Here is a 19,539-nt window from a genome sequence, read left to right on the forward strand (position 1 = left end):
TGGGGGGAAAGTTGCGGTCCTTAAAGAACTTGGACATCTGGGATGTGCGGGAGTGGAATGTCTTATCGTGGGAGCAGATGCGGCGGAGGCGGAGGAATTGGGAATAGGGGATGGAACCTTCCCCTGCAACCGCAGGAAATGCTACACCTGTCCCCACACCACCTCCCTCACCCCCATCCCAGGCCCCAAGATGACATTCCACATTAAGCAGAGGTTCACCTGCACATCTGCCAATGTGGTATACTGCATCCACTGTACCCGGTGCGGCTTCCTCTACATTGGGGAAACCAAGCGGAGGCTTGGTGACCGCTTTGCAGAACACCTCCGCTCAGTTCGCAACAAACAACTGCACCTTCCAGTCGCAAACCATTTCCACTCCCCCTCCCATTCTCTAGATGACATGTCCATCATGGGCCTCCTGCACTGCCACAATGATGCCACCCGAAGGTTGCAGGAACAGCAACTCATATTCCGCCTGGGAACCCTGCAGCCATATGGTATCAATGTGGACTTCACCAGTTTCAAAATCTCCCCTTCCCCTACTGCATCCCTAAACCAGCCCAGTTCGTCCCCTCCCCCCACTGCACCACACAACCAGCCCAGCTCTTCCCCCCCACCCACTGCATCCCAAAACCAGTCCAACCTGTCTCTGCCTCCCTAACCGGTTCTTCCTCTCACCCATCCCTTCCTCCCACGCCAAGCCGCACCCCCAGCTACCTACTAACCTCATCCCACCTCCTTGACCTGTCCGTCTTCCCTGGACTGACCTATCCCCTCCCTACCTCCCCACCTACACTCTCTCCACCTATCTTCTTTACTCTCCATCTTCGGTCCGCCTCCCCCTCTCTCCCTATTTATTCCAGTTCCCTCTCCCCATCCCCCTCTCTGATGAAGGGTCTAGGCCCGAAACGTCAGCTTTTGTGCTCCTGAGATGCTGCTTGGCCTGCTGTGTTCATCCAGCCTCACATTTTATTATCTTGGAATTCTCCAGCATCTGCAGTTCCCATTATCTCGAAATCTAACACCTGGCCGGGCTCATTACTCAGCACCAAATCTAATGTGGCTTCGCCCCTTGTTGGCCTATCTACATACTGTGTCAGGAAGCCCTCCTGCACACTCAGGACAAAAACTGACCCATCTATTGTACTCGAACTATAGTATTCCCAGTCAATATTTGGAAAGTTGAAGTCCCCCATGACACCTACCCTGTCTCGCTCACTCCTATCGAGAATCATCTTTGCTATTCTTTCCTCTACATCTCTGGAACTATTCGGAGGCCTATAGAAAACTCCAAACAGCGTGACCTCTCCTTTCCTGTTTCTAGCCTCAGCCCATACTACCTCAGTTAACGAGTCCCCAAACATCCTTTCTGCAACTGTAATACTGTCCTTGACCAACAATGCCACACCGCCGCCCCTTTTACCATCTTCTCTGTTCTTACTGAAACATCTAAATCTGGGTACCTGCAACAACCATTCCTATCCCTGCTGTGTCCATTTCTCTGAATTGGCACAACATCGAAGTCCCAGGTACTAACCCATGCTGCAATTCACCTACCTTATTCCGGACGCTCCTGGCATTGAAGTAGACACTCCAATCCAACTTCTTCCTTGCCGGTGCCATCTTGCTTCCCTGAAACTTTATTTCAGACCACCCTACTCTCAACATTTTTTTATAGTCGAACTACAATTTTGTTGCCCATCCCCCTGCTGAATTAGTTTAAACCCACCCGAATAGCCTTAGCAAATTCCCCCCCCAGGATATCGGTACCCCTCTGGTTCAGGTGAAGACCATCTTGCTTGTAGAGGTCCCACCTACCCCAGAAAGAGCCCCAATTATCCAAGAATCCAAAATCCTCCCTCCTGCACCATCCCTGTAACCACATGTTCAACTCCTCTCTCTCCCTATTCCTCGCCTCACTAGCACGTGGCACGGGCAACAAACCAGAGACAACAACTCTGTCCGTCCTAGCTCTCAGCTTCCATCCTAGCTCCCTGAATTTCTGCCTTAAATCCCCATCTCTCTTCCTACCTATGTCGTTGGTGCCAATGTGGACCACGACTTGGGGCTGCTCCCCCTCCCCCTTAAGGATCCCAAAAACACGATCAGAGACATCATGCACCCTGGCACCCGGGAGGCAACACACCAACCATGAGTCTCTCTCGTCCCCGCAGAAGCTCCTATCTGTCCCCCTAACTATGGAGTCCCCAATGACTCTTGCTCTGCTGCTCTTCCCCCTTCCCTTCTGAGCAGCAGGGACAGACTCTGTGCCAGAGACCTGTGCCCCACTGCTTTCCCCGGGTAAGTCCCCCCCCACCCCCCCACGGTATCCAAAACGGTATACTTATTGTTGAGGGGAATCGCCACAGGGGATCCCTGCACTGCCTGCCGGTTCCCTTTCCGTCCCCTGACCGTAACCCATCTGCCTTTTTCCTGTACTTGAGGAGTGACTACCTCCCTGTAACTCCTCTCAATAACCCCCTCTGCCTCCTGAATGATCCGAAGTTCATCCAGCTCCAGCTCCAGTTCACTAACGTGGTTTTTAAGGAGCTGGAGTTGGGTGCACTTCCCGCAGATATAGTCAGCAGGGACACTAGTGGTGACCCTTACCTCCCACATTCTCCAGGAGGAACATTCAACTGCCCTGACCTCTGTTCCCATTATTCTAAATTCCCAAGACTTAAAAAATAAAGAATAAAAAATAAACTTGTTACCTTACCAATCAGGCACACAGAACCTTTTTTTTGGTTCGAGGAGGAGGATGGGTGGGAGACACTACCTGGGTAGTGTTTCGGGTAACGATTGATTAGAAAGCCAGCTTGCAATTTAGACCAAAATAAGAGAAGGGTCGTCTTCTTGACATTTATGTTGTGCTTCGGTGCAACTTGAGGACCACCCGAGAGCTCTAAATTACATTGATAATTATTGTAGCTTGTCCTGTTATCCAGAAATTTGCCAAGGTGACTTCCAAAGGATTGTAGTAAACTATATCACATATGTTCTAACAATTTTGTGCAGAGGATAACTTGAAAAGAACTAATTGCAAACAATTCCATTCAAAACTAGGAGTTTCATCTGTAACTCCTAATGTGTAGGCCAATGTAATATTCAGTTCCAAAGCCTGAGATTTTGAAACTTTTATTAACTTCAGATGAGATCAAGATATAACTTCTTATAATAGTTTGATTTTTCCTTGTTAGGCCAGGTAGACTATAGTAGCTCCAATTGAACAGAGGAATAAAACACTAGTTTTGTGGTATATTGCCCCCTTTTCACAGGTCTTGATCAAAAAATCATTGAATCAAGTGCAGGTTATTGACTCAATTTTATATTGTACAGTAGTTAGCATTCTGTACCGAAAAGCTATTTAAATTAGCACAATGTTGTGTTGTTTAAAAAAAAACCCTTTTGATACAAAACATTTAAATACACTTCGGATGCAAAATATGCTGATTTTTTTTTTGTTACCAATAGTTGTAACTGAGACAACTGGTAGTGTTTCGGGACTAAGCTTAACATCTGAGCTCAATGAAGAACTAAATGATTTGATCCAGCGATTCCACAACCAGCTCCAGAACTCCCAGGTATGTAATTTCATGATGATGAATTGCCATTTTTCAAAGTTGCACTCAGTTTTATGCTACCATGAGATAGTAAGAACTGCCGATGCTGGAGTCAGAGATAACATGGTGTGGAGCTGGAGGAACACAACAACCCAGGCAGCATCAGAGGAGCAGCAAAGCTGACGTTTCGTAAGGGTCCTGACCTGAAATGTCAGCTTTCCTGCTCCTCTGATGCTGCCTGTCCTGCTGTATTTCTCCAGTTCCGTACTGTGTTATTTATGCTACCATCGTTAGTTTATTGCTGAAAACGGGAGGGAAGGGGCTTAGTACCTGGAAAACAAGTGTGGTGGAGAGGGATATGTTAGAGAGCAACTGAAGGGCAGAAGGCATGGAGGCTCAAGAATGGAAGGAGATTGATGGAGAGGAGGTGAAAGACCTGGTGATCTGCAGGTGAGATCAGCAGATGAAAGCTGCAGAAAGCAAGAAGGCTGATTTAACTTTTACTTTAATTTAAATGTCATGTTCTTCTGAAATTTTACAAAACCTTTGCAATTACGATGAGATTAGGCAAGATTTAGGGAGCATAGGATGGGGAAGGAAACTGCAGGGGATGGGCACATTAGAAATGTGGAGCTTATTCAAGGAAAAGCTCCTGTGTGTCCGACATAAGTATGTACCTGTCAGGCAGGGAGGAAGCTGTAGAGTGCGGGAGCCGTGGTTTACGAAGGAGGTGGAATCTCTGGTCAAGAGGAAGAAGAAGGCTTATGTTAGGATGAGATGTGAAGGCTCAGTTAGGGCACTTGAGGGCTATGAGGTAGCCAGGAAAGACCTAAAGAGAGAGCTCAGAAGAGCCAGGAGGAGACATGAGAAGTTGTTGGCAGATAGGATCAGGGTAAACCCTAAGGCTTTCTATATGTATTTAAGGAATAAAAGAATGATGAAAGTAAGATGAGGCCCAATCAAGGATAGTAGTGGTAAGTTGTGTGTGGAGTCAGATGAGATAGGGGAAGCGCCAAATGAATATTTTTCAACAGTATTCACTCTAGAAAACGACAATGTTGTCGAGGAGAATACTGAGATACAGGCTACTAGACTAGGTGGGATTGAGGTTCACAAGGAAGAGGTATTAGAAATCCTTCAGACGGTGAAGGTAGATAAGTCCCCTGGGCCGGATGGGATTTATCCTCGGATCCTCTGGGAAGCCAGGGAGGAGATTGCCGAGCCTTTGGCATTGATCTTTAACTCGTCATTGTCTACAGGAATAGTGCCAGATGACTGGAGGATAGCAAATGTGGTTCCCCTGTTCAAGAAGGGGAGTAGAGACAACCCTGGTAATTATAGACCAGTGAGCCTTACCTCAGTTGTTGGTAAAGTGTTGGAAAAGGTTATAAGGGATAGGATTCATAATCATCTAGAAAAGAATAAATTGATTCGGGATAGTCAGCACGGTTTTGTGAAGGAAAGGTCGTGCCTCACAAACCTTATTGAGTTCTTTGAAAAGGTGACCAAACAGGTAGATGAGAGTAAACCGGTTGATGTGGTGTATATGGATTTCAGCAAGGCATTCGATAAGGTTCCCCACAATAGGCTATTATACAAAATGCGGAGGAATGGGATTGTGGGAGATATGGCAGTTTGGATTGGAAATTGACTTGCTGAAAGAAGACAGAGGGTAGAAGTTGATGGGAAATGTTCATCCTGGAGACCAGTTACTAGTGGTGTACCGCAGGGGTCGGTGTTGGGTCCACTGCTGTTTGTCATTTTTATAAATGACCTGGATGAGGGCGTGGAAGGATGGGTTAGTAAATTTGCAGACGACACTAAGGTCGGTGGAGTTGTGGATAGTGACGAAGGATGCTGTAGGTTGCAGAGAGACATAGATAAGGCCTTACGAGGATAGGCTGAGGGACTTGAGGCTGTTTTCATTGGAGAGAAGAAGGTTGAGAGATGACTTAATTGAAACATATAAAATAATCAGAAGGTTAGATAGGGTGGATAGGGAGAGCCTTTTTCCTAGGAAGGTGACGGCGAGCACGAGGGGGCATAGCTTTAAATTGAGGGGTGAAAGATATAGGACAGATGTCAGAGGTAGTTTCTTTACTTAGAGAGTAGTAAGGGAATGGAACGCTTTGCCTGCAACGGTAGTAGATTCGCCAACTTTAGGTACATTTAAGTTGTCATTGGACAAGCATATGGATGTACATGGAATAGTGTGGGTTAGACGGGCTTGAGATCGGTATGACAGGTCGGCACAACATCGAGGGCTGAAGGGCCTGTACTGTGCTGTTATGTTCTATGTTCTTCGTAATTTTAGAGTTGCTTCGGTTGAAGTTATTAATCTGTTATTCATTCTCTGGTCAATATGTGTTCTTTTGCAACTGCAGTCAGTCCCTGACAACAGGAGACAAGCAGAAAGTCTGTCACTGACACACGAGGTTTCCAGGAGCAGAGTTTCCTCAACGTCAGACCACTTGTCAGAACAAAAAGTCCAGCTGGTTAATAAGCTGAAAGTTTTGCAAGGCAAGAAAGAGAGAATGGATAAACTACTTGATGAATTGCATGTACTCAGAGACCAGCATGTTAACAACAGCTCCTGTAAGTGTCAAGATTATCATTTGGATAGTGTGATTGCAAATACCAGTCAGACTATCTATGATGCTGAAATAGCATTAAAAATTCTTTTATCCCAAGTTGTTATAGATTTAAATATTGAGATCGGCTTACGGGATTGTAGGCTTCAGAAATAAGAGGCATAGACTACAAAAGCAAGGTGTTACGTGAACGTTTATAAATCATTGGTAGAACTTTGGCTGGAGTAGAGTGTTCAATTTTGGGCATCACACGTCAGGGAGGATATGGGAGTAAAGAACATTATGAAGAATGGTTTCACAGATGTGGATAGATTGAAAAAGGGCCCTTTTTCTTAAGTTTGAGAGAAGATTTCATTGGTATTCCATATCATGATGGATCCAGTCAGAATGGATAGACAGAAATTGTCTATCAGAGCCAAGAACAAGAGCGGATGGATTTAAGGTAATTGAAGAAGCAATCATGTTATTATAAAACTGTTTTACAGCAAGTAGTATGGATTTGGAATGCATTATTCGAGAGTGTGCTCAAGGCAGATTCGGTTGTGACTTTAAAAAGACAATTGGCTAAGCGTCTGAAATTTTAAAATGCATTGCAAGGATTTGGGGAAAGGGTGAGATAGCAGGACCAGTTAAGTTGCTCTTTCAGAGAGTCGGTAAGGGCAGAATGTTTTCTTTCCCTTCTGTAAAATCAATCTATGATTACTTTGTTCCAGCTGCAAACAATCAGATTAGTTGGCACAACTGTGATGATTGATCATTTATTGAAACTATTGCCCATGTCACATCAACCCATTTATCTATCACCAGTGTGTTCATTGATTGAATTTGATTTTCCATTTCCAAATTCCCTGTAATTTCCTTATTTGTAATCTTTTGAGAATCACACTCTAGCACAGGCTTTCTTGCTTGACCGTGATCTTTGATTGTGCAGTCCTGTCTTCCCCTAACTGTTCGTGGCTACTTCTTGAAGCTTTTTAGTTGAAAGCATTCTCTTCCCTGAACCCCTCTATCTCCTTGCACTCTTTCAACATCCATGGTTCATAGAATAGGAATATAATAATAGCAGCAGGTGTAGACCATATTTGATCCTTAATCCTGCTGCACCATATAATAAAATCATAGCTGATCTGTTTATGTTTGAATTCTACATTCCTATCTACCCAGGTGAACTTTGATCCCATTTCCTAAAAAAAATTTATCCCTCTGTTTTGAAAGGCTGCATTTGCTGACACCAAGGAACGTCTATAGTAGCAGTGAAATCCGAAATGAAATTACGAATGATAATAACTGACCCAGCCCTTAATGTAAAAAGTAGAGAGATGAAGAGAAAAGCACGTTCTTTAAAGATTTTCCATTAATTTTAAGAATTGACGTTGTATTAAAAGACATCTGTGGTGAGCTTGTGTCGTCGGAATTTAGCATCAGCAAACGTTTACCACTCTTCTAAACTATAGGCGAAACAAGCCCAGCTTATCCAAACTATCCTCCGAGGACATACCACTCCTCTTAACCACTGCCAGTGTATGTACATCTTTCCTCAAAATAAGGAGACTAAAACTGGACACAGATTTGGAGAAGGGTGCTCTTGTCTATTGCTGAAGCCTAACATCTTTACATAGAACAGTACAGGCCCTTCGGCCCATGATGACTTTACCTTTATGTTCGTTTCCTGTCGTAATAAAGGTGAGCATCTCAGTAGCCTTCTTGATTACCTGTACCTGCATACTAACTTTTTGTGACTAATGCACTAGAACACCTAAATCTTTATGCACCTTGAATTTGCACAGTTGGTCTGTTTAAATAAAACTGCTGTTTCACTTTTCTTGCCTAAGTGAGCAACTTCACGTTTTCCCACATTACACTCCATTTGCTAAATTTTTGCCTACTCTCAACTTTTATTACTGTTATGCAAACTCTTTCATGACTCATTTGTGTCATCTTTACAATATGCTTTTTGAACTATCATTGTGTCAAGTACAAATTTAGCTTCTGCTTTTAGGTACTCATCTCATCTCAGTCAATGAAAATATTTTCAGAGTTGAGGCCCCTAATCACAAACCCTGAAGATTTTCACACTTTTCTTCTGACTGATCAGACAAAGACCCATATATATTCTGTCTGCCAGTCAACCGATTTTCTATCTATTCTAACATGTTAATCCCTTACACCAAGAGGTTTTTTGCTATTATATCTATGGCACCTGAGCAAATGTTTTGTGGAAATTCATGTGCAGAACATTACCAGCTCCCCTTTATCCACAACAAATTTACTTCTTCACTGAATTCTAAAAAAATTGGTTAACATGATTTCCCCTTCACAAAATTGTGCTGAATGATTTTAGTTTGAAGTGTGCAGCTATAATCTCTTTCATTAACTCTAACACCTTTCTGTGACATTTCAAGCATTAAGTGATCCAGCCCTTCTTCAATAATGGTGTGACGTTTGCTACTTTCCAGTCTGATGGAAAGTTGCCTGAATCTAGGGACTTCAAATCATAGAATCCCTACAGTGTGGAAACAGACCCTTCAGCCCAACAAGTCCACACCGATTCTTCTTACACCATCTCACCCAGACCCATCCCCCTATAACCCACCTAATCTACACACCCCTGAATACTATGGGCAATTTAGCATGGCCAGTCCACCTAGCCTGCACATCTTTGGACTGTGGGAGGAAACTGGAGCACCTGGAGAAAATCCACGCAGACAGGGGGAGGATGTGCAAACTCCATTCAGAGTCACCTGAGGGTCCCTGATACTGTGAGGCATTAGTGCTAACCACTGAACCACCAAAGTTTTGAAAAATCGGCCTCGATGCATCTATTACCTCCTGAACGTTTCTTTCAAGACCCTACAATGAAGCCCATCTGGACCCAGAGATTTGTCAGTCTGCGGCTTGATCAGTTTACCAAGTACTGCTTGGAATACTTCTGAAATATCCCATCAAATGTCTGCCACTGATTTTTTTTTTAAGCTATCTTGTAGCCAAGTACGCCAGCTTGTTTCAGCTTGCCCAGCTTTTATGCCCACATAGTTGCCCTTACGTTTAAAATTTTAGTAATCTTTTTGAAACTGGATGTAAAATATAGAAACATAGAAGATAGGAACAGGAATAAAAGTAAAAAAGATCAAAAGAAAAGGAACAGCTGTTGGCCATTTCACCCTTCCAATCTGTTCTGGCATTCATAGATAATTATCCGACTGGGTACCCTGTTCCTCCTTTCTCCCTTTGATTCCTTCAGCTCTGAGAACTCCAACTCCAACTCCAACTCCTTTTTGAAGACAATGTGTTTTGGCCTTAACCACTATCTGGCAGAGAATTCCACAGCCTCCCTCCTCTGGAGGTGAAGAAATTTCTCCTCATCTCAGTCCTATATTGCCTACCCATATCCTTAGCCTGTTACCCCTGGTTCTGGACAGTACAATCAGGAACACCCTTTGTTTACCCTGTCTTTTCCTGATGAAATATTTAAAGGCTTCTATGACATTTCCCTATGATTCTTCTAAACTACAGTGAACATAGTTGTAATTGATCCAGCCTCTTTTTGTACATCAGTTATTCCTTTCCAGGAAGGAGTCTGTTGAAACTTGGATTTAATCAGCATGGATTTAGTAAGGGGAGTTTGTGCCTGACAAACCAGTTAGAATTCTTTGAGGCGGTAACATGTATGTTAGACCAGGGAAACCCAGTAGATGTTATTTATCTAGGCTTCCAAAAGACCTCACGGGAGGCTGCTGAGCAAGGTGAGGGCCCATGGTGCTCGAGCTGAGGTACTGGCTTGGATTAAGAATTGGCTGTCTGACAAAAGGCAGAGAGTTGTGATAAAAGGCTCTTTTTCGGGATGGCAACCAGTGACGAGTGGTGTCCAGTAGGGTTCAGTGTTGGGGTCGCAGCTGTTCACGTTATATATTAATGATCTGGATGAAGGGACTGGGGGCATTCTGGCCAAGTTTGCCAATGATACGAAGATAGGTGGCCAGGCAGGTAGGTACTGAGGAGGTGGGGAGGCTGCAGAAAGATTTAGACAGTTCAGGAGAGTGGTCTAGGAAATGGCTGCTAAAGTTCAACATGAGCAAATGCGAGGTTTTGCACTTTGGAAAAAAGAATACAGGCGTGGACTATTTTCTAAATGGTGAGAAAATTCATAAAGCAGAAGTACAAAGGGATCTGGGAGCGTTGGTCCAGGATTCTCTAAAAGTTAACTTGCATGTGGAGTCCGTGATTAAGAAAGCGAATGTAATGTTGTCGTTTATCTCAAGAGGTTTGGAATATAAAAGCAGTGATATGCTTCTGAGACTTTATAAAGCTGTAGTTAGGCCTCATTTAGAATACTGTGTCCAATTTTGGGCCCCACACCTCAGGAAGGACATACTGGCCCTGGAGCCTGTCCAGCGGAGATTCTCACGGATGATCCCTGGAATGGTAGGTTTAACGTACGATGAACGGCAAAGGATCCTGGGATTGTATTCATTAGAGTTTGGAAGGTTGAGGGGAGATCTAATAGAAACTTATAAGATAATGTGTGGCTTAGAAAGTGTGGACGCTGGGAAGTGGTTTCTGTTAGGCGGGGAGACTAGGACCCGTGGGCACAGCCTTAGAATTAAAGGGGGTAAATTTAAAACGGAAATGAGGAGACATTTCTTCAGCCAGAGAGTGGTGGACTTGTGGAATTCATTGCCACGGAGTGCAGTGTAGGCCGGGATGTTGAATGCCTTCAAGGCAGAGATTGACAAATTCTTGATCTCACAAGGAATCAAGGGCCACGGGGAAAGTGCAGGGAAGTGGAGTTGAAATGCCCATCAGCCATGATTTAAATGGCGGAGTGGACTCGATGTGCCGAATGGCCTTACTTCCCCTCCTGTGTCTTATGGTCTTAAACTGAATCCTTGACCTCTTGAACTATAAACCACAATTCATAGGGATAGGTGATACGGAATGGAGATTAGACCTCTCTGATAATAAGAACGGAAACACCCATAGAAGCTTAATAAAAACTGAAATAAAAACCGTGGATGCTGGAAATCAGGAACAAAACAGAGTAGCTGGAAAATCTCAGCAGGTCTGGCAGCATCTGTGAAGGAGAAAACAGAGTTAACGCTTCAGGTCCGGTGACCCTTTCTCAGAACTCTGCACCCAAAGAAGCCTGCCTTGTCTCGTAATCTGCTAAAGGAAATAGGAAAAATGGTATAACCTGTCTTTCACCTCCCAATCTGTTTAAAGGAGAGCTTAAACGAAGCAAATCCCTGATAATCAACAAGTATAAGCAACAAGTAACGATTTATTTATCTAATACTGTCAGTGAACAAATTAACAGACCTGCTAACAAATCAAGCACTTCGCCTTAACTACCAACTGTCCTTGAACAGAACAAAATTCTAATAGCATGTTGTTCCAATAAAAACAAGGCCCACTTATATAAGCCAAAATAATAAGAAAAATGAATTAAAACTTAGACTCTCAAAACCATAGTCAGGATGCATCTTCTGGAATATTCTGTACCTTTTCCACTATTCTTCAGTCAGAAATTCTTTCTTTGTTGAATCCTTGTGCCAAGAATATCAGCCTAGAGTGCCCTGGTACCTTCTCGATGGTGCTTAATCAGAGCGCCTAAAGCTTTTCTGTAAGACTCAGAGTTTTACTATTCTGATGGCAGTTTGCTCTCGCACTGATTTTTAAACACCCCTCTTCTTCATACCCCGATCTGTCAGCAAGCCTAGGTTGCTAATCACATAGCCAATTGATACATTTGTTTCAATTGTAGAACTGTCTGTGCATCCAGATCTGCTAGCAGACTTTTCTTTAAATCTCCAAGCTTAAAAAAGCACATCCCCTCTTAAAGGGACCACACACTCTTACCCACCAATCATTTTTAGAAATAAATTCTAACATCCTTCCTTCTAATTCGCAAGTACTGTACCCAACTTGTCAACATAGGCGACAACATTTGGTCCACAATAATCCTTGACACCAGTGCCCCTTAGAATACTTTTGATACACTCATGACTCTGTGTCCAAATTCAACTCTAATTTCATTTACAAATTTGTTGATAATGCAACCATAGGTCAGGTCTCAACAAAACAACAACAAAACAGCATAGGAAGGAGATTAACAGCTCAGTGGCATGGTGTAAAGACAACAATCTCTCCCTTTATGTTGGTAAAATGAAAGAGCTGGTCGTCAACTTCAGGAGGCGGAGTGGAGCACGTGCGTCTGTCTGTATCAGTGTTGCTGAGGTGTAGTTGTTTGAAGGATTCATGTTCCGAGGAGTAAATATTACCAATGACCTATCCCAATCCATCCATGTCAATGCTACAGTTAAGAAAGCACACCGATGCCTCTACTGCTTCAGTAGGCTAAGGAAATTTGACATGCGCAATGACTGTTACAAATTTTTATAGATGTATCCTAGAAAGCATCCTATCGATGCATCACCACTTGGTATGGTAACTGCTGTGCTTAAGGCTGCAAGAAATTTGAGAGTTGTGAATGCACCCTAGCCCATCAAGAAAACCAACTTTCCTTCCATTGATTCTGTCTGCTCTACCCACTCCTTCAGGAAAGCAAGTAACAGGATAAAAGGCTCTTCCCACCCCAGTTATCCTCTCTTCCACCCTCTTCTATCAGGCACAAGATATAGAAGTTTGAAAATGCATACCAATAGATTTACGAACAGCGTCCCCGCTGTTTTCGGACTTGTGTCATATAATGAAAATGATCTTTCTCTGCACCTCTGTAGCTGTTACACTACATTCGGCATTCTGTTCTCTGACCCTGATGTACTTGCGTAAGGTATGATTTGATTGGCATGTGGTATGGCACTTTTCACTGTATTTTGATACATGTGATGATAATTAATCAAAGAATCTTGAAGGATGACCATCGATGCATTCATTAATTCTTGGGCCACTTCCTTAAGGACTCTGAGATGTAGATTCCTGTGCCCTGGGGATTTATCAGTGTTTAATACCATCGGTTTCCCTAACACACTTTCCCTAGTAATACCCATTTCCTTCAGTTTCTCCCTCTCACTTTTTGTGATGTTATTTGTCTTCAATGTGAAGACAGAAGCAATCCTTAATGAATGGGGCTAGCCCCCCCCTCCCCGCTTCATCCAGCTTCTTATTCTGCTTGAGTGTCATGTACCTCTCATTATTCAGAACCCAATCCTTATTATGCTTCAGCCACTTGTCCAGAATGTTAGTCAAATCATATTTACTTCAATGTATGCTATCAAATAGTTTGATTTATAATTGATACACACATTCAATTACAGAAATTTAGTTTTTGTCCTTTTGTTATCTGACGTATCTAGCCTTGATTATTGGTGCATTCCGTGATTCATTATTCTCTGCCCCTTTCTATCATTCCGTATATAGACATTTCCTCTAGACTGCTTTTGTGCAGATTTTGGTGGTTAGGATGAGGGTTAGGGGTTGGGATAAGAGATTGGGATGGTAGTGGGGAGAAGTCAAGAGAATCAAGGGAGAGTGGAGGGCTGCAGAGGTTAGAATCCAAGGGAGAACAGGGGGAAGAAGAGAGAGAGAGAGACAGACAGACAGACAGAGACAGCATGGAGTGGCTCTCTTGGTCGGTCTTCCTCCACCCCCTCTGTCCACTAGTTACTGGGACCTCTTCCAGGGGTTTCCACCTGTTCCACATACCCTGTCCCGAGTTAATTGGTTCACTAGAATATGTGTCTCAACACCATTCAGGTGTACCTGGTCCCAACAATACAACCTCTACTTGGTCAGTACTGGAACCCATTTCTTCTGCATCAGTCTTTGAACCATATATTCATCTCTTAAATTGGCAGAAAGCGCATAATATTAAAGTCTGACCCAGGTAATAATACTGAGATTACATCTATTTGAGTAGACAAGATGAATACTTGACCAAATCTTCGTTGGACAGATTTTTCAAAAGAACTATCCAATTAGCTCTACATTTATGTTTTTCAGAGCGCCGTGCAAATGTTTGCACTTCATATAAAATCATATCAGTTCATTGAAAAATTAATTTTTTAGTTAAACGTAATCTTCTAGTGTTGTTTTGAACTTGAGAACACCATGTGTCAAATGAATGAACTGGGGTAAATGTTAAACTGAAGTGTGAAACCATTTTGGCCTTAGGTGAGGAGTTTTTTTTTCCTGTTCAAAGGGTTGTGAAACTTGCGATGTTGCGCACCAGAGAACTGTGGAATCTCAAACATTGATTATGTTTAAAGTAGAGTTAGGTATGTGGATATCTGTCAATGACATAAAGGAGTCAGTGTGGGATTAAGACATTGAAGTGGATAATCGTCTATGTTTGGATTGAATGACTGAACACATGAGATGGGCTGAATGGCCAACTCCTGTTCCTGCGTTCCTCATTAGTGTGTTACTCCATTTGTCTTACGTTTTTAGTGTCAAACTTTCGACCGATGGTCCAAATCTTTGTTAAATATGTATTTCTTTATGACAGCACAAGGGTCTCAACACTTAGGAAACATTTAAATTTTATCCGTCATGTTTTAGTCAGTGAAATTATATCACTGTACCCATTATGGTAAAGTTAGTCAATTAATGTAAAGACAACTATGTTGAATAAGGAAATGAAAAGCTAAATTTTGGTCTTGCTTTCTAGTTTGCTCCAGTGCTCCTGCTGTACCTTGCTCATCTCACAAGAGTGATCAAAGAAGTTGCCTTTCAGCACCTGCAGAAGCTGACACTGCCATCAACAGGGAACCCAGCAGCCTGGCCTCCTCAGCATGTGTTTTGGATTCCATGCCCTCCCAGCATGAGAATGATGCACAAGATAATCCTAATCCTAGGAAGAAATTAAAGTATGATTTGAAACCACACTTTAAAATCAATCTGTACTTCAGTATAATCTGATGTCCATGGTTACAGCATGTGATTCATACTAATACTCAGGGTTTCATTTGTTTCTTGAGAGTTGTCATTAAATTTTGCAATTAAGAACACAACTATCATATATTCTCTTTCCCTCCAATTTTGCTTTTTGAAAACTAATCTAAGAATAAGTGAGAGGATGGATTTTGAATCCCTGTTATTTGGGATGACGTTAATTCATCAAGTTTGGGAAACCTGATCTGTCACAAATGCATCTGCTGGCATTTTTAGTTGTGTCATGTTTGAATTTCCAAGAAACCTGTTGTGGGCAAGTATATAGCATTTATATAGTGTTCCCTTTTGGCAAAGAAGAGCATGATGCTAGCATCAGATCTACCAGCCAGTGTTTTCCAAGTTGCTCGACATTCATCGACCATTCTTGATTGTGGCTTCTTGGCCAGCATGTCAATTTATCCAGCTATCAGGCAGTGAACAGACTAAAACAGTAATGACAAAATATAGAAGATAGAAAGTCCAGCACAAGAACAGGCCCTTCAGCTCACCATGTGCGTTCTGACCATGATACCATTCTACACTAGTCCTGTCTGCCTGCACATGGTCCTTCTCCCGCTATACCTGCCTATTTATGTGTTCGTGCTATTGATCTGCTTCTGCAACCTTCCAGGCACCTAGAACCCACTGTGTAAAAACAACTTGCCTTGCAGGTCTCCTGAAAACCTTCCCCTCTCACATTAAACCTGTGCAACCGAATATTTGACATTTCTACCCTGAGAAAAATCTCTGACTACCTGCCCCAACCATGCCTCTCATATTTTATGTACTTCTATCAGGTTGCCCTTCAGCCTCCAACACTCCAGCAAATACAATCCAAGTTTGTCCAGCCTCTCCTCTTACAAATATACTCCAGCTCAGGCAACATCCTGATAAATCTGTGGCAACCAATACTCCAAATATGAGCTAACTAAAATCTTGTGCAACTGCAACATGACTTGCCAACTTCGATACTGATTGCCCTGACAGATAATACTTTAGATATTGCTGATTCAGAATCTGGAGCAAGTGGCAGATAGTTTGAGTAATTTTAATTTTTTTTACTGAAATAGAATTTGACTCCTTTTTAATAAAAAAAAGGAAGGATTTAAGCTTTCAATCTAAACTTCTTATCCAAAACTTTTTGTTGCAAGGCGTGAGTCTTATTTTGGTTTATCATCTATTGCAAACTGCCAGTTGGAGTTGAGTTGGAATTTATTCAGTCTGCTCCTGTGCTTTTGCCTGCACTGCAGTGCCATTGATGGGAAAATGCAAAAGATTTACAGCAATTCCCATCTTTAGAACCACCAAAATGGCACCTGGCCTCTGGTTAGTTTCCCATCTTATCTACTGCTCAGATTAGAGCACAAGTGCAAAACCTCCATGGTAACGCTTCAGTATTATGTATTGTGCTTTTATGTATTGTGCTACACCATGACCCAACATACTAAATGATGTTTTGAATTGTTCGAATGCAGTATTTAATGGTTTTTGTAGAAAGAAGTCTGAACAAATAATAGTATTCAAACATTGCTAGTCACAATGAAAAAATGTATTTTTTTATTTTCAGAGAAATCAAAGGAATTCATAGCCAGTATCTTTTCTTGAAAGTATATATTAATCAGTGCATTTGCTTTATGTAATATTGTAAGATTAAGACATCTTTGTAGCTTTTAACTGGTTAGAATTCATCTTGAGTGTAGCTGCGCCAAGCAACATAATATGGTTCCAAGTAAACTGAGCTAATCTTTGGAGTTGATGATGCTATAATTGTCTTCTCTGCCGCTGCTTAGTGGAGGTGAAGTTATTCTGGCTTTCCATTGGTAAATGCCATCCATTACTGAACTGTGTACATAGAATGAACAACATGCTCATTCTTGTTGTCTCAGGCTGAACAACCTATTGACACACCAAATGTGCTGTAATGGAGATCACTGGTTGCAGTAACTCTTTCTGTAGAAAGGTGTCAGTGCCTTCAGGAGAGACCAGAGAAAATAAGAAGAATAAATATTTGTATCAGCAGTTGTGTCCAAATAAAATCTATCAGATTGAGCAATTTCACATTTTATTGTATAATTTTTTCCAATAACTTAAACTGTGGTAACAAGTGAAAACCTGACATTATTCAAAAGTAGAACTTATACACATTAAATTCTGTAACAAAAATAAAGCGAGCAGACTTGTGCAAGAAACTACAGTTGAAATTAATGTTAATTAAATTAAATGTTAATTATGTTAATTAAATGTGAAATTTATTATTTTCTATTTTAATTCACTGAAATGATATCATTGATGATTTTTATGGTCTACTCATTGAGGGTGTAAACTGAAAGTATATTTTGGAATTAATTTATCTGACAATTAGAACAGTGGTAAAGTTTACACTGTTAGAACTCTGAATTATTTTCCCCTCCTACGTTAAGATTACTGGTTTTGGGGTGAGGATGCCATGATTTAATGGCTCTGCAAAAATTCCAACCCATAAATTTCACTGGTACCTGAACTTGGAACAGGGACAAGTTACAACAGCAATGTCACATAGCTTAACTTTGAATTCAGCGATGAAGGTACAGCTTTTAGTAGGATAAGTTGGTTGATAATGTCACTATTTTGTCTATTTCTCTTTGGTAGTTTGGATTTATCATTCCAAATTCAACTTTTTTTGTTCTGAAACTTCTAAAATCAAGTTGTCATGGTGAACTGTTCAAAACTCCTTCCCTTAGAAAACTCAAGGAAGTTCACAAGAGGCTAAATGAATTGCGTGAATTGATTGATTATTATCAGCAGACTTCAGATATGATGACTGATGCTGTCAATGAGCATACAAAAGATGATGATAATGAGACTGAGGAAGAATCTTTGTACTACTCTGACCAGGGGAATCCAGAGACAATCTCAAACATCAGGTGAGAGTAAATAAGTAGTGGGATAAATGTTATGCGTTATTTTGCAGGAGTGATAAAGAACACAACTTAAAAACCTGTGATTCATCAGTAATTTAGAAAATTATGATGTGATTATTATTGTTTGCTTATGTTTTAATATGGATATGTACTTGTTTATGGGATATGAGAATAGTTGGAGGCCTGCTTTTATTCCTCACTCCAAATTGCCCTTGAGTTTTCTTATTTTCTAAAGGTGTTGGTGAACTGCCTTCTTGAACTGCCAGCATCTCTACATCTCAAGGGCTGCAAACGGTTCAAGAAGGCAGCTCGCCACCACTTTCTCCAGGGCGACGAATGCTGTCATAATCAGCGCTCTTCACATCCCATGAGCAAATGTACAGAAAACAGTAGGAATGCTGTTTGTAAAACAGTTCCAGGAATGTGACCCAGTAACAATTATGGTTCCATGTTGAACAGTGTGTGGCTTGGAGGATAAATGTTGTTTGTTTTCTCATGCATTACTGCCCATGTCCTTGCAGGTGTTAATAGTACTGTTGTGGGAACCTTGGTGAGACACTGCAATGCGTCTTCTGGATAGTACACTCTACAGCCACTGTAACAGTAGTGGCGGGATTAAATATTCAAGGTAGTGGATGAGCTGCCATTCAGAAGGGCTGCTTTTTCCTGTGTCAAGTTTATTGAGTATTGTGGAAACTGAGACTGTAACAAATGTGAACACGATGGGGCCTTTGACTCCACCAGCCTGCTTTGCCATTCAGTAAGATCTTGGCTGAACCAACACTTCTCACATCCACTTTACTGCCCTTTCCCCATAAACCTTGATTCCCATACTAATCAAGAATGTTTCAAACTCAGCCATAAATTTGCACAAAGTGCCAGACTTCTGCCCACTCACTCAATGTACCTATGTTCCTCTGCAAAGTTTCACAGTCCTCTGCACACTTTGCTCTGCCACTCATCTTAGTGTCATCTTCAAACTTTGACACCCTACTTGTGGCCCCCAACTCCAAATCATCTATATAAATTGTAAATAATTGCGGTCCTTTAACACCGATTCCCTGAGGCACACCACTAGTCACTGATTGCCAGCCAGAATAGCACTCATTTATCCCCACTGTTTGCTTCCTGTTGGTCTGTGCCACCGTGCAGCCCCTTATTTCAAGATGCATTTTGAATTTGAGATGCATGATATTTCAAAAGCAAAACTAGAACTGGCTGTATCACTTCCACACCTACCTGCGCAAGGTGAACAATCTCATTGAAGAGAATGGAGTTCTTACGGGCAGTAGCATGGCAAAAGTATTTTGAAGAAATTGCGGGTGTCACAAGGTTTGCAAGAGACATAATTGGAAAACCAATCTGTAGAGATAGAAATAAATTTTGTGGGAAAGCCTGAGATAGACCACAAAAAGTTGAGAGTTGTAAGTTTCCTTCAAATTTTCTTCAGTTTTCTTCTTCAGGATAACTGTTCTGTTCTTTTGACACGGTGGCTCAGTGGTTAGCACTGCTGCCTCACACTGCCAGGTCCTGGATTCTTTTCCACCCTCTGATGTCTGTCTGTGGATTTTACACATTTGCCTTGTGTCTGCTTGG

The 19,539-nt window shown here is 41.9% G+C and overlaps 1 protein-coding gene across 7 annotated transcripts in view; it reads left to right on the forward strand.

Annotated features, from left to right (window-relative positions):
* The window catches only part of pcm1 (pericentriolar material 1), a 173,252-nt gene that overhangs the window by 38,570 nt on the left and 115,143 nt on the right, over positions 1–19,539 (forward strand). For 6 of the 7 annotated variants that reach the window (XM_059648029.1, XM_059648026.1, XM_059648031.1 and 3 more), the window contains 4 exons: positions 3,475–3,584; positions 5,948–6,158; positions 14,781–14,979; positions 17,764–17,946. In XM_059648029.1, the coding sequence (XP_059504012.1) occupies positions 3,475–3,584; positions 5,948–6,158; positions 14,781–14,979; positions 17,764–17,946 (703 nt within the window). The remainder of the gene's footprint in view (positions 1–3,474; positions 3,585–5,947; positions 6,159–14,780; positions 14,980–17,763; positions 17,947–19,539) is intronic. The other variant, XM_059648035.1, reaches the window with a different exon arrangement.

This window comes from Stegostoma tigrinum, chromosome 1 (genome assembly GCF_030684315.1).
Source record: "Stegostoma tigrinum isolate sSteTig4 chromosome 1, sSteTig4.hap1, whole genome shotgun sequence".
Lineage (NCBI taxonomy): Eukaryota > Metazoa > Chordata > Chondrichthyes > Orectolobiformes > Stegostomatidae > Stegostoma > Stegostoma tigrinum.